Source organism: Lissotriton vulgaris, chromosome 2_1 (genome assembly GCF_964263255.1).
Source record: "Lissotriton vulgaris chromosome 2_1, aLisVul1.2, whole genome shotgun sequence".
Taxonomy (NCBI): Eukaryota; Metazoa; Chordata; class Amphibia; order Caudata; family Salamandridae; genus Lissotriton; species Lissotriton vulgaris.
The window spans coordinates 869,616,473-869,632,440 of record NC_141687.1 but is presented as its reverse complement, the minus strand read 5'-3'; the positions used below and the strand labels follow the sequence as shown (position 1 = coordinate 869,632,440).

Below are 15,968 nucleotides of genomic sequence, written 5' to 3'. Positions count from 1 at the left end.
ACTTTTGTTACCACCTTTTTGAAACTTTTATTATCTGTGGATGACTCCCAGAGGTTTGTCCTTTCGAGATATTCCAGTGATTACAGAAGGTACTTCTTGGCAGGTGAGTTCTCTCAGGTAAACAGTTCGGTCCAGAGATGGGCATTTAGAGATCCTTGCTCTGCGCCTCTGATTTTACACCAAATTTTCATGTAGGCACCTCTTCTCTCCAAAGTTTGTCTCTGGAGACCAAATTCAAGACGGATTTGGACAGGCGACACGTAATTCGGCAGTTGAAAGATTGCCCTGTATGCTCTGCTGATTATTATTTTATCTAGAGCTGTCGCGTCTTTCCCTTGCATTGGTTCACTTCCATATGTGAGCATTGACTGCAATCGTGCTCTGATCACTTGTAAGAGAGGATCCAGTGTTCGATCAGGGAGGACTTTCTTTAGGGGCTTCATTGAGAAGTAGAATGTTGTGCCCTTCCGACGAATGGCCGCTAGCTGAGGTTTGAACACACCTCTGCTGTCTAATAGTAGCCCAAGGTATTTATAGTTAGTTACCCAGTTTAACCACTGTCCATCCAGGAACCATGAAAGTTTCTTTGTCTTATTATAGTTCACTGTAATTACTTTGTGAAGCTGAAGGATGCATGAGCCTAGAGGCAATAAGTCTGTGTTTTGAACTAAATGAATGTTCCAGCTATTACAGGTCGTATGGTGAAGATTAAGCAGACGGTCAAAGACTTGGCACCCACAACCAAAGACCTACAATGCGCTGTTAATCTCAGATATGGGCTCTCCTAAAATCTCTACGTTCTTGTTTTTGTTCTGTGGATGACATGACTATGTGGAGGTGCATTGTGCACTGGTACGGATTCCATGTAGGACATAGTTCTCCCTGTAGTTGTGTGATCTCTGGACATGTCCGTCTGAACAAATAGCATGAATTTCCAGGACTGACAGGAAAAATTTTATTCTATAACTTTTCTTCTATAACTTGTTTGCTTTCTGCTGATTTATTCCCAACCCTTGTTTAATAACAACCAGAGGACTCCTTGAGCTCTACCACATTCACAACATCAACAGATCACCCAAGTTCTCTCATTTGCTTCCTGTGTATATTCACACTCACCATTCTCCTTGCAAAGGATGAAGAGGAAGTCGGCTGCACAGTGCTTGACGTCGGTGTCGATGTGCGTCATGAGCCGCACAATCTTGTTCCGTATATGTTCTCCTACTTCGGGGCGATTTGTCACATCCCGCAGCGGGGGAAGCACCTGTGAGGAAAGGCAAGGGTCACTAGACAGACCAGAAAAATATTGCTCAAGCCCATGGATGCCTCCACCATGTTGTGAAACACTGCTCAGAACCCTTACAATGTCAGCCATCGTTCTGGTTTAATTGTGCATACTTAATGTTTTCTCACATAGTTCTCACTGTGCTGTCTGGTGCTGGTCTGTGTCCGCTGGTGCTGGTGGATTTAGTTAGTTATCGTTGCTAGTTTTACTGGATGACTCCATGTAAACTTAACACTGGTTTTCTAGTCCTGGGGTTTCTATTTAATAATCATTGTTATGAAGCGTGTTAGTATGAGTCGTTCTTTTGAATCAAGCGAAACCTCTAACATTGCTGATTTGTTACATGAAAACAGTATGGAGTAAATGCGGTCTCCTGTCCTTGACATGAGTTGTCTGATAACCCTAGTGTTGGCGCTTAGATTAATGTTTTGGTGCGAGTATACTTGTGTTTTATACACATTCTGGGACTTATTTACAAGCCCAATACGCCACCGGAATGTCACCTTTGTGATGTTCCGGTGACGCTCAGGGCGTAGCCATATCTACAAGGCTACGTTAAGCCACCCTGCTTTTCATGGCCTTGTAGACATGGTGTAAGGCAAAGCAGCGGAAGTTGCTACCTTGCCTTATTCTATGTCAAAGAGGAGTTCCATGGGTGTTGCAGTGGGTGTTCCTTCGCAACACCCATGGGCTCAGACACTGCCCTAGATTTACAATATCTTGTAAACCTCGAGCAGCTGCAAAACCTAGTGCCTCCCTAAAGAAGGCGTAATGAGGAGAAATGTTTTAATTTCTACTTGTGATTTCCTCTTTCTATGTGTGCTGCATTCTGCAGCACACACAGAATGAGGAAAACGCCTCTGGTGATTTTTTTTGTGCAGGAAAGGACACCTTCCTGCACAAAAACAATCAGGCCAACAACACAGACACCATAGCATTATAGTGCAAGGTTGCCTGAGTTGACACACAGCGGCCAATTGTGCGCTGGCTGAAAGTACGGGAATGCACAGTATCTTGTAAATATGGTGCATTCCTGCCTTTCTGAATTTACGTAGGGCAGTGCAGCAAAATGACTTGCGGCGCTGCCCTATGCCAATTCCTGGCAAATATTCCCCATAGAACGAGGAAACACCTCTCATGATGGTTTTTTTGCAGGAAGGTGTCCCTTCATGCCACCAACACAGACACGCTTGTACCATAGTGCAAGGGGGCCTGGGTTGGCGCACAGCTGCTAATTGTGCGCCGGCTGAAAGGGCAGGAAAGCATTGTATCTTGTAAGTATGTTGCATTCCTGCTGTTCCAAATTAACATAGGGCAGTGCAGCAAAATGACGTGTGGCGCTACCCTATGCCAATTCTTTGTAAATATTCCCCCCGTTGTTCTTTCCTCGTGGGTACTCTTAAGTCCTTTGCAGTGGGTACTCTGTTGTAAGAGCACACTACGCATGCTGCTTTTTCATGTAACACCTCGTCTGTGCTCCCTTTCACCAGTAGCTCCAATGTGAGCTGTTCCCCTCTCACCTTGGCTCTGAGGTATCTCCTCGCTGGTCTGTGAATCCGGGTGCTCTGGGTCAAAAGAGTTAGTACAGGGGTGAGACTCTCCTTGGCCTTATGCCCCTGTGAAAAGAGATTAAAAGATGGATCATGAAGGGCAATAATACCCCCACTCTCACAAGGACTGGAGGAGCAACATTCTCCTTTCCAGTGCTGTGTAAAGAGAGTACATACTTGACCAAAATATCCTCCCTGCCCTCAGGCTAGTAGTTGCTCTATCTTTTCTGGTATTACCCTGGCCCCACTGCAGGTCACTCCTGACTATGAGAAGTGGAATGGCACATCCATGTTGTAGAAGTTTTCTTTTTGGCAAGCCCTGCTTTTATGGTTCTGCTCTTTTTATTGTTATTGGAATAAAGTTATCACATACGTCCACCTAAAACCACTGGCCAGTGGGATTGTCAAGTCAGTGAATTAGCTTCATCCAATATATAACAAACAAAATAGTCAACAACCCATAAATAACTCCCTCCATCGGCTGATTTGTAAATTCTATATGTGACACCTTCTATTTCTTTACACTTAAATACACCTGCCCGGGGTCTAGCCGTCCAGCAGCGTGCAAGGCCTGCCTACGGAATTATCTGTCTACTGTGTGGAATGAGACTGTATGATGTGGAGGATTCTAAGACATCTGAGACAGGTGAGCTCTCTAAATTCTGCTGATAGAAAGTCAATACACTGTCGTCCCCAAGTTTTCTATATTTAGGCCTCTCGCTTTTCCAGGATTTCCAAGAGCTTTTTCATGCACAGGAGCCCCCAAAGCCTGTTGAGCCATGTCCCATATAATTTTTCCTACAGTGCTGCCGTTGCCTGTCTGGCGGGCATAGTTCCATAGTAATTGTCCTGTCTCTCCCGGAGCGTAGGAAATAGGTATGCCTATTTGAGAGACCCAATTTATGGCTTTGCCATAGCAAGTATATGAGTGTCCTGGTCAGTGTGACTGCTCTCCCCCTGCGCAGCACCACCACTAAGTGGTGCCCCCTGAGCTCTCGGTTTGCACGGTGTTCGAGACCCTCCTGCACTTGCAGGATTCTACCCGGGCCTCATCCCTGGTGGTCCAGTAGATGAGCACTCTGCTCTTCTGCTGTTCTGCCTCTGTCTCTGCCTCTTTTCTTTTCAGCCCTCTATTTCTCTTTCTTTCGATTTGCCCTCTGTCACTGTCACTTTTTCACTTCTCACTCTCCTCACTCTTCTCTTTGTTTTCTTTCATTTTCTCCCCGCCCCTGCTGGCCCACGGCCCCTCCCCCTCCGGTGTGGCCTCCCAACTAACCCGCCTCCCCCGATCCCTACTTAATGGCAGCTTCTCTGCAGCCGAGCCACTGGCGTGCCAAAAGCTCACCACAGGAAGCCTGTCTGCGCCCAACTGCGACCAGCGCCAGGGACCCCAGTCTTCTGACCCGCTACAACTCTAGCACCCTCCACTATCTCAATCTTAGACGCAACAACTGCCAGCTCGCGACACCGAACAACACCCAAAGCTCTCTCGCCTGTCTATTCTGTCGGCGGACCTTCACCCAACTCTGTATCCCAGCAGCATCCCCCAATCTACCGGACAACACCGCTCACAAACCACTCAACTCCTCCTCCCGAACGGACGATCCCTACACATAATGCCAAAGAAATCTGGGACCTCCTCAACACCTCCTCGCCTGACATCACCTTCCTCATGGAAACCTGGACTAACACCAACTCTGCACCTGACTACAAGATCTTGTGCCAAGACCACCCCATCCATCAGGAGGAGGCATCACCATCATTTAAAAAAGCACCCTACGCATGACCACGCTCATGGACGACATAACGACCCTCATGGAGCACCTCTACTTCCAGATCCAGCCCAACCCCAAAACGAGTCTCAGCGGAACCCTCATCTACAGGTTACCCGGCCCCTGCACTCTCTTTACCGACGCCATCTCCGACCTCATCTCACCCCACGCCCTCGCATCCACGGACTTCCACCTGGATAACCACGACAACTCAAACACCGCCTCCCTCCCAGAGAACCTCGCCAACATAGGACTGAAACAACTAGTTACCGCCCCCATGCACACAGCGGGACACACTCAACTCTACCTTCACCAAAGGAAACAGATCACCACTGAATCCACGTCTCTGTCAAAAAACCCACTGTACACAAGCACACCCACTGCCTCTCCGCAGAAGCAGGAACAAAGTCACCGAAAACCAGCTCACACAACACCAAAGAACTCTTCTCCATCATCAAGGAAGTCGCCAAACCCTTCAGCGAAATAACAGATGTCCCACCCTCCTAAGACCTCTGCAAAGGACTCAGCACCTTCTTCCACCACAAGATCAAGATGATCTACAACTACTTCGACAACCAAGACCACCGAACTATCTCCCCCTCATGCGACGCCACCCAACAGACCCTCTTCATATGGATCCGGGTCACAAAAGAAAACACCTTGAAGACCATGAAAAGCATCCACTCTGAAGCACCCTCAGACCCCTGCCCACACCTCATCCTCCACAGCGCAGCCTCTGCCATGGCATCCGAAACACGTCGGACAATCAAATGCTGCTTGTAGACCGCCACCTTCCCAGACGACAGGAAGTATGCCAAAGTCAACCCCCTCCTGAAGAAACCCTCCGTGGACCCAAGGGAACTCATGATGACTTTCAGGCCCATCTACCTGCTTCCCTTCGCAGCTAAGGTCATCCAAAAGGTCATCAACACAAAGCTATAAAACTTCTTGGAAGCTAACAATGTCCTGAACATCTCCCAATCCGGATTGTAAAGCAATCACAGCCATAGACCACCCTACTCGCCGCCACCGACGACATCTACTCCCTCCTCGATCAGGGCGAAATGGCAGCCCTAATCCTCTTGGACCTCTCGTCTGCATTCGACGCCGTCTCCCACTGCACCCTAACCACCAGACTCCATGACGCTGGCATCCGCAGCAAGGCCCTCAACTGGATCCTCTCCTTCCTCACCGGCAGAACTCAGCGGGTGAGACTCCCTCCCTACATCTCGGAGCCGACAGAGACCAACTGTTGAGTGCCCCAGGGCTCCTCCCTAAGCCCTACCCTCTTTAACGCCAACATGGCCCCCCTCGTAACCATAGTCAGGAACCTCACGCTCAACATCCTCTCATACACTAACGCAGTGCCTTACCAAGGCACGAGTTTTGGGGGCAGGGGGCTCTCCACAGCACCTAACTTTCCGTTTCGGGCGGCAGTCTGTCCTCCCCCCCTGCTGTTTAGTGCGGCCGTCGAGGGGGGCACCGCTCCTGCTCAATGCAGCCGCGGCTAGATACGCCACTGTGACAAAAACACCCAGCTAATCCTGTCCCTCACCAACAAACCCAATATCACCAGACAAAACTTCCAAGAAGGGATGAAAGCCGTAGCCACCTGGATGAAGAACAACTGGCTGCAGCTCAACTCAGAAAAGACAGAAGTCCTCATCCTTGGCTCCACCCTCTCCACATGGAATGACTCCTGGGGGCCCTCGGAATTCCCCCCACCCCAAAGGACTACGCACGAAACCTCGGCATCATGCTAGACTCATTGCTCAAAATGAACCGCCAGATCAACGCCGTCTTCTCGACCTTCTTCAACACCCTCCACATGCTTCCAAAGGCCTTCAGATGGATCCTAACCGAATCCAGAAAGACTGTTACACATGCACTCATTAGCAGCAGACTGGACTACGGTAACGCTCTCTACGCCGGATTCAACAAGAAACTCATTTGCAAACTCCAGACTGTCCAGGATTCCACAGCCGGACTGATCCTCAACATCCCCTATCACAGTCACATCACTCAAAACTGCTGCCATCTCCACTTGCTTCCAGTCGAAAGAAGAATAACCTTCAAACTCCTCACCCACGCATACAAGGCCCTTCACAAAACTGAACCAGCATACTTGAAAAGCCGCCTCTCTTTCCACCCACCCAAAAGACACCACCGATCAGCCCAGCTCTCACTGGCCATTGTACCATGTATAAGTAAGACAAGAACGGGAAGAAAGTCCTTATCCTACCTCACTACCAAAGTGTGAACACCCTCCCCCTTCACCTTTGGCAATCTCCCACATTGCCCCAGTTCAGGGAGGACCTCAAGAAAGGGCTTTTCAGGTGACCCCAGCACTCAACGGAGTAACCCCCTACGTTCCCCTAGTGCCTGGTAGGTGGGACTCACTCAACAACCCTAATTGAGTGATTGTACCTGTGCCTATACAGTTTCTCCAACACTTGGACAGTCTCGAAGGGTACCATTCCCACTCTGGTATGTAGTACCAATAAAGAGTAGTCTTTAAAAGTGGTTCTTTACTTGAGCTGCTTCTTGCAGAGGTCTGTATCCTGCTGTATGTATCCTCCCTTTCTTTGTCTAAAAGGGAGTGCTCAATTCTACTTCCCACCTCTTTTGTGCTGGCGACTTTCACTTGGAAATGATTTTCGCAAAAACGTGTAGATGTCCGAAAGCAGGTGTTTATTGTCATGTTTTGTAACAATCCACTGTTAGTTTTGCGTACATGGTCTGACGGGAATGGTCTTAATCGAGGGATGGGTGACCCAGTGTCGAATCTGTAGATAGTAAATATGTTCTGTCTTTGGAAAACTATAATTCACTTCAACTGTGCAAAGGACTGAATGTCCTCTGTGTTGTTGAAGTCTTCTAGAAGTTTGCAATTAGCGGTCTGACAATCCCTGTATGCTGTGCCCTCCATAGCTGGCGAGAATTCAGGATTATGGGAGCCATAAGGGAAGAAATAATTGTTAGACCCTTAGATACAGCCACTCTGTCCTGTGCTTCAACAGTGGCTCTGAGTGCCGGGGACGAGAATATGCCCCACAGTCTATAATTTTTGTCCAGCCATAGAACTTTCCAAACATGGGTACCAGCAACGGCTTGGTCCATAAAGTACCAGAGTCTCTCCATGAACAAATGATGCCACTCCATTTTATACAGAAACTGTCCAGTTAAGTAATAGTTTATTAAGTGAGGGATCCCCAGTCCACCCTTATCTAAAGCAAGATAAGCCTACTTTTTAACTATGTGGGGCTTCTTACCACCCCATACAAAGCATTTTAAGACCCTTTGGATTTCATCTGTTATAGTTGTGGGCTGTAATTGCACAGTATCCATCATAAACAGGACCTTAGGCAACAAGGTCATCTTGGTTGCCTTAATACGGTCCTCCCAAAACATACCCCGAACCCATCTGCCAGCTTTGTAAGTCTTTTCGGGCAACATCAAGGAGATCATTATAGTTTTTGAAGGCTATTTTATCTGTACTGGGGCAGATCTTAATGGCGAGGTAATGAATGTCATATTGTGTCCAGTCAAGTGGGAACAATCCCTGCAGTGTGTTTTGTATGCCCTGTAGGCTGTTGAGGCTCATGATTTGAAAATTTGGTATGATCATTTTCAACAGTGAAAATTGACCAATTGGTTTTAATTCTCGCGAGAGGACTGAGATGGCACTTCTGGGTTAAGACAACCTGACCATCATGCAGTTGATTCCCCACCCATACCTTCTTAATCTGGGGGTTTACTGCTTATGTGGCCAATAAATGACAACTCCCTGGAGTCCAGCTTCTTTCATGGTTCTTTTCTATTACTGGAATGAAGGTCTCGAAATTTAGGAAATTGCAAGCTGCTTGCCATCAACCTTCGTTACATTACTGTAGCTTGAGAAACATTTTACTATGCTTTTTCCAGCAATATTTCCAAGCAATTTACAGTTCCCATTTTGTACTGCATCGGTTACATGCACACCATACTGACAAATTGTAGCGATAAGACTTTTGGGTGAAAGGGGATGTAATTTTTGTTTAAAAATTTGCACAGTCTGTAAACAATCGGGGGACAAAAACTGTGACTGATGTGAAGAGTAATGATGGCCTCGGGTCATGCCAGCGCTATATAACACTCAAAAGACATACATTGATAAATGTGCAATACATTTTCATTTTTTTGTATTGTAATTTGTTATGGATTTTTAAAATGTGTATTAAGCACCTGATGATCTTCAATGGGTGGTCCATGTCACCGTCTCAGACACTTACTCTCACACACCCTTCCACCTTAATGGTGCAAGTTAAAGAGATCTCCCGTGCTCACTGTACGTCAAGACTCATTAGGTAAGTGTTGTAAATATGCCAACATAATTACCGCTCCTTTTCGTATTTCATTAAATTGTCCTTACATTCTCTGCAAACGACATTTCAACACTACCAGCCTACCTATGATTAGAGAGAGTTCACTTCTTCCTGCTCTTGGAAAATATCTCAAGGTGAAATGGCAAAAAAATGAGAATGTGGCTAAAATACACAGCTAACCTCGTTTGCTTGAAGTAATTCCTAAGAGGGACTTACCTTTCAGCAAATGTTGTCTGACTATCGTCCAGCGTGGTACATTAATTTCGGCTGCCACTTGGGAAGTAAGATTTCCTTGCTCAGACCCTATTTTCCTCTTTAGATATTTTAAGCCTTTAGTGCAATGAAACTTTTTTCCTACCATGACTGACTTCTTTAATATATAGGCTGCAGAATGCACGAATAAGGTCACACTCACCCTGTCCAGGCGCTGTTCCAAGAAGTCCAGCAGCATGCTGAGTGCGTCCATGTTGACTCCCATGTACTCAATACACCCTGGTTGCACCTTTGGGGTCAGCAAGACATTCAGGCACTTAAATGGCAGGTTCCCCAGGAGGTTCACTGTGTGACTTAATGGACACAAGGATATAGTAAATGTCATTAACCGAGCTGACCTCTTTTGACCCACAACAGGAAGTTCTTACTGAGCAGGGAAATATAAGAGCATATTTTAACTCTGAGAAGATCTTTCAAGGAAGAGCCGTTTTTGCATGGAGATGGGAGTGACAATGGGCCAGATGTTCTAACATTAGCAATAACCATTAATTGAGATTTTCTGTGAATTGTAATTAGGAAATGGCTATTTCTAATGTATGAAAGTTTTAAATTAAAATTAGGGACTCTTAATGGGTCGCAAATCAACCTACATCATAAATAATATTCAGGTGAGTCACAGTTTGCGACACATTAGGAATGATAGCCATCAGAGGGATGGTGGCCTTTAGGGGTCAGCAGACCACCATGTCTATGATTGCGTTTTAATAAAGCAATCTTTTTTTTCTCAATGCAAACGATTTTCCTGAAAGGAAAATGGGATGAGTTTAAAAAATAGAAAATGAAAAGTTTAAGCTTTGTTTTTTAATAGTAGGCAGTGATCCATGACACCTCTGCCTGCTCGTCAATGAGTCCCACAGGGACCCCTTCCCTTCGAATGGGTTACCATACTTTTGAACTGGTTATAAAATATTAATGTTTTGCGACCGAAATTCCATTGCAAAACATTATTACATACTAGTACAGATGGGTATTTGGAAATGATGCCCTAACACGCCCCTTCCAAATACAGAATCATAAATGCAAATTCCGATTGGGAAACAAGTTGGGTAACAAGTTATCGACTGGCAATTAGCCTTTTGCACACTAAAATAAGCTTTTTGTGGTTGCACATGGCCCGATTCTGCCAAACAAATTCCTACAACAACAAAAAATCTTTGTAGATCTGTTCCATAGTCTCTCCCGGCAAGAAAAGGTGACTTTGCAAATTTGGATCCTGGGTAGGAAAATATAAAAGAGATTGAACATGGCTCTTCACTCTGTACAGGAATGTCTAGTCAGGAAGAGCATCACCTTTAATCAGTCCCTAAAGGGCACTCTATGGTCAGGGTTTAGAGAAGCATGTTAATGGAGGAAAGAGAAGAGCTCTCACTGTGGAAGACCCGGATTTCTCCATGACAGAGCTCAGCACAGGCATGTTTTGGTGCACTCACCCATGGAATTCTTCAGATATATCTTCATCGTCTCCCCTCATTAGCAGGCAGTGGCGCAGGACAGCACACAGGTGTCTAAATGATGCAGCCTCCTCCTAAACTCAGAAAAAAAATTGTGATGTAGTAAACACAGGAAGGAGATGTGAATAGAAATAACATAGCCAAGTCAATGAAACCAACATCCTGATGCAGCGAAATCCAACACTCCTAAGAAGATTAGAACCACTCCCTGTAACTCACCTCTCTTCAGATGTCACAGCCACTCTCCGGACTGGCCGTAGCCGGCATTGGGCAATCCCCCAGTGCGCCGCACGGGTGGGGGTCGGTTTTGGGCCCCAGGGGGCCGTTTTTGTTACAGGGCCATTTTTGCAGCATAAACAAAAACAAAATCGGCCAAAAACCGGCCCTGGCAAAGAGCGGGGAGGCTGCCGGCCGAGCACTTTGCCAGGGCCGGTTTTGGTTTCCAGTCCGGCCCTGACCAGGACCACAGCCACATTCAGCTCTCTGTAACAGTGATATCTGCCTCCAAGAGAGTTCAAGAGCCTCACTACCTCGGCCTCTCTGCAGCAGTCACTGTCATAGTACAGGCAACTGCAGTGTCTTGTACATATGTATAGAGTACCTTTCTGGTCCCTGATGGACTCTGTAGAGTGACATAATCGTTTGGGTGTGTCTGGGTGTGGTTAATGAAGTTCATGACGCAATGCGTACAGTTAGTTAACGATAGCACTCTGAATAATAATGACGTTCACTACAGGGCTCCATGTGTGTCGTGGTCATTTACATGCTACCAGGCTGGGAAAGATGCTACTGCATCCAGTAGTCAGATTGTGATAGCACTAAGACTGGATCCTAGCCGCATCCAGGATACAGGAAAGATTACAGATTCCCCTCACATCATTCCACACAGGTGGAAATTATTAGACTATCTTCCATACAGGGAGTGGATAGACCATCTTGTATAAAGAAGTTGGCATGCCCTCTTGAACACTGGGTGTGAATAGGCACTCCTGAACTGTCCTCCTGTGCTGAATCCAGGAGAGACACAAACCACTTAACTCATCCATTGGAACAAAACCCTCTAGCCTTTGTTGTACTCTGAAGACCTACTCCCAAACCCCACCTAGCCAAAGGCAGTCCTAAGACCGCCGGGGATGCCTGGTCTCACCCTGGAGATACCCATTAAGGGACCATCTCTCAGGGAAGCCAGGAAGGGTTTCGCAGCGGTCGAAGCGCCTTGGGACCCTACGGGTAAGTAGTGCACTATATAAATGCCTATACACATACACATACACACATAATAAGTTCAGGAGAGAGCAATAAGAATAGACAGGTGAGAGGCTCTCTTATGCCAAAGTCCTTCATTCAACCACTGTAAATTCTTGTTTGGACCCCAAAACCTGGTAAAATATCAGCCCACACGACTCTTGAACCCTACACTGGCAAAAAAAAGAAGTTAACTATGTATTCCCATGTAAATCGGTGAATATTCTTACAATAAGATTGCCCATTAGAACAAGAATTGCAATTTAAGACTTAAAACCTCACTCGTTTTGGTCTTACCTCAGCGACAGTACCAAGTTTGGGTTTTCTAGTCTAACTTATTTACTTTAATACTCAAGTAAAACTCCCTGTTTTTGCCCAATGCTTGCTTTAAACTAAAACATATTTAATCAGCCTTTAAATGTAGCACAGTAAGTAATACGAGGTGTCTGCCAATGCCACATCATCCATTCTTCTCAGAATTTCAAAAGTCATTTTTCCTATCCAGTGGTGCTCGTCACTTTGTCCTGTTTCCACATTGAGTTCAGCTATCTCTCAAAAGAATTCCAGCACATAAAAGATGCCTGAATAGAATAATGGTAGAATCTGCCTACAGTACTTGAGAGTGGACGTAAAAGCATTATTTTGATTCAAACTTTTTACATCGTCTGATTATTTCCCATAATGCTAAAATTGTTTCTTATGCGGATTGTATTTTTCTTACCTCATAGATTTTTCTGCCCTGCAACTTCTCCATAGTCCTACTGCCCTCCCCATACCTCTTGCTCATTTTTAGGTCTCGGTCTAGCGTACACTGCGCAGCAGTGTAGCGCAGCCGAGATTTTATGTTTACAAGTATGGGGGCTTGAACCCACCCCTCTTCTCCATTGGCTGGCTTCCTAAACGGAGGCCAGCCATTGGAGGAGAGGGGCATCACTCTGCTCAAGCCCCGTCTTTTTCGGATTGGGGGGCGTGTTTTTTGCAGTTTTTAACTCTGTGACGTCATCCGTCACTCAACAGCAAAAACCACGCCCCGAATGCAAAAATGGCAACGCTTTTCTGATGCCATTTCTGTCCTACCGTCGCCGGTAGAAGTCGAGAAGCTGCAGAGTCCTCCGGTGAGTGCTCGCTTTTCTTGCCTCTCTTCACTGATTGTGCCCGTGTTATTGCCTCTGTCCCCTCTTGTGCGTCTGCCCCTTCATTGTGCTTGCTTTCCGGCCCCCCCTCGCTGTGCTTGCTCCCCTACCCCCTCATTGCTTGTGCTTGCTCTCCTGCCCCTGCCCCCTCGTTGGTTGTGCTTGCTCTCCTGCCCCCCCCTCGTTGGTTCTGCCGTTGCTTGTGCTTGCTGTCCTGCCCCTGCCCCCTCATTGCTTGTGCTTGCTCTCCTGCCTCTGCCCCCTCGTTGCTTGTTGTGCCTCTGTGCCCTGCTTGTGATCCGATTTTTCTGCCTCTGTGCCCTGCTTGTGATCCGGTTTTTGTGCCATTGTGCCCCCCTACCCCCACGTTGCTTGTGCTTGCTGCCCCCTCGTTGCTTGTGCTTGCTCTCCTGCCCCTGCCCCCTCGTTGCTTATTGTGCCTCTGTGCCCTGCTTGTGTTCCGGTTTTTGAGACTCTGCGCCCTGCTTGTGATCCGGTTTTTGTGCCTCTGTGCCCTGCTTGTGATCGGTTTTTGTGCCTCTGTGCCCTGCTTGTGCCTCTGTTTCCTGTTCGTGCCTCTGTGCCCTGCTTGTGATCCGGTTTTTGTGCCTCTGTGCCCCCCTGCCCCCTAGTTGCTTGTGCTTGCTGTCCCCTCGTTGCTTGTGCTTGCTCTCCTGCCCCTGCCCCCTCGTTGCTTGTTGTGCCTCTGTGCCCTGCTTGTGATCCGGTTTTTGTGCCTCTGTGCCCCCCTGCCCCCTCGTTGTTGTGCTTGCTGCCCCCTCGTTGCTTGTGCTTGCTCTCCTGCCCCTGCCCCCTCGTTGCTTTTTGTGCCTCTGTGCCCTGCTTGTGATCCGGTTTTTGTGCCTTATGCCCTGCTTGTGATCCAGTTTTTGTGCCTCTGTGCCCTGCTTGAGCATCTGTGCCCTGCCCTGCTTGTGATCCGGTTTTTGTGCCTCTGTGCCCTGCTTGTGATCCGGTTTTTGTGCTTATGTGCCCTGCTTGTGATCTGGTTTTTGTGCCTCTGTGCCCTGCTTGTGATCCGGTTTTGTACCTCTGTGCCCTGTTCGTGCTTCTGTGCCCTATTTGTGCCTCTGTTCCCTGTTCGTGTCTCTGTTCCCTGCTTGTGCCTCTGTTCCCTGCTTGTGATCCCTGTTCGTGCCTCTGTTCCCTGCTTGTGCCTCTGTTCCCTGCTTGTGATCCGGTTTTTCGTGCCTCTGTTCCCTTGGGCGTTACTGAGCAGAGAGCTGTGTGTGGCTCTGTCTGTGTATGTGGCTCTGTCTGTGTATGTGGCTCTGTCTGTGTGTGTGGCTCTGTCTGTGTGTGTGTGTGGCTTTGTCTGTGTGTTTGTGGCTCTGTCTGTGTGTGTGGCTCTGTCTGTGTGTGTATGTGGCTCTGTGTGTGTGTGGGTGGCTCTGTGTGTGTGTGTGTGACTCTGTGTGTGTGTGTGTGTGTGTGTGTGTGTGTGTGTGTGTGTGTGTGTGTGTGTGTGTGTGTGTCTCTGTGTGTGTGTGGCTCTGTGTGTGTGGCTCTGTGTGTGTGGGTGTGTGTGGCTCTGTGTGTGTGTGTGTGTGTGTGGGTGCAAATGCAATAGGTCTTGCATTTGTGAGAGATTGAGCTATTGGCATTGTAAATAACAATGCCATTTATTTATATGTTTTAAAAACAAAAATAATGTTATGAGCAATGACAATAGCTCTAACTTTAACAAAGACGAGACCATTGCATTGTAAATGCTTGTTCTCTGGGTGCCTCCCAGAACAGAGGTGGAAAATGGCAGGGCCAGAGCCATCGGACAGGTATCCTTAGTATATGGTGTAGAGAGCTTCCACTTCCAAGAATGAACTGAAGTGAAACCGAATTATCACAATTTAGGGAGAGCTGGGACTGGGTAGCCCCTAATGAAGTGAATGTGCAGGCTCTTACACTGATGCCGTCTCAGGGTGGAAAAAGCCTGATAATTAAAATGAAGGCTGAACTAAAGTAAAACTGAATTACCCTATCCCAGGGAAAGCTCCACCTGTAGAGTTCCTACTACATTGAATCGACAAGCTCTTATTCTGGTGCCAATTCTTTGGGAAAAACACCTGGTAACCAAAATGGAGTTAGGCTGACTGTCGCCACAGAAAGAGGGCATTGGCATTGATTAAACAGCAACAGCAGGAATTCCTGAAGTATACTCTTGACCTAAAGTGGGGTTCATCCAGAAAGAGAATTCATCTCTGATGTACCACAAATGCACTCCTTGACAGCAGACAAGATGGAGTAACTTTACCCACAATGGTTGTGACTCAGATCTTCATCTGACAGGTGTCTTGCTAGGATAAATAGATTACAAAACCATCTCTATCTCAAAGTTCAAAATGTAACCCAAAAAATACTTACAACTGTTTAGAAAATGTACCTGATGTTAGAACTTGAACTGCCTATACAACATTATGTTATGTTATTAGATTCTTGGTACAGCGTACTGTCATCCCCGAAGGGACATCCTGTCGCTGAACAGCAGGTAGGTGAGGAAAAGCAGTGGTTAGACCAGCCAGGTTTTCAGGCATTTCTTGAATTCAGCTAAGCTTGGGCATGTTTGAATGGAAAGAACAAGTTTACTCCAGTGGAGCGGAGCAAGCACGGCCTCCATATTTGGGGGTGCGAATACGTCAGGCATAAAAGAGATTGGTGGGTAGATCGGAAGTTTCTACTTGGAATATATATTAGCTCATTAAATGTGCAATGTTATCAACTCCCCCCTTGTGCTGCCATCATTGTCTACCAAAGCAGTGGTGTTGGATCAATTTTCAGAGTGGGGGTGCTGACATCAATGTTACATGACTGAAGCCATAGGGATTGTGAACAATCCATGTGTCACACAAAGAACAAGTCTAGCAAATAAGACAAGTTCAT

General features: G+C 46.9%; 1 protein-coding gene across 1 annotated transcript in view; it reads right to left on the bottom strand.

Annotated features, from left to right (window-relative positions):
* The window catches only part of RIC8A (RIC8 guanine nucleotide exchange factor A), a 196,755-nt gene that overhangs the window by 68,693 nt on the left and 112,094 nt on the right, over window positions 1-15,968 (bottom strand). Inside the window, exons 4-7 of the mRNA XM_086956380.1 lie at window positions 10,672-10,766; window positions 9,384-9,534; window positions 2,803-2,898; window positions 1,117-1,261 (exon numbers count right to left, since the gene is read on the bottom strand). Coding sequence (XP_086812506.1) covers window positions 1,117-1,261; window positions 2,803-2,898; window positions 9,384-9,534; window positions 10,672-10,766 — 487 coding nt within the window. The remainder of the gene's footprint in view (window positions 1-1,116; window positions 1,262-2,802; window positions 2,899-9,383; window positions 9,535-10,671; window positions 10,767-15,968) is intronic.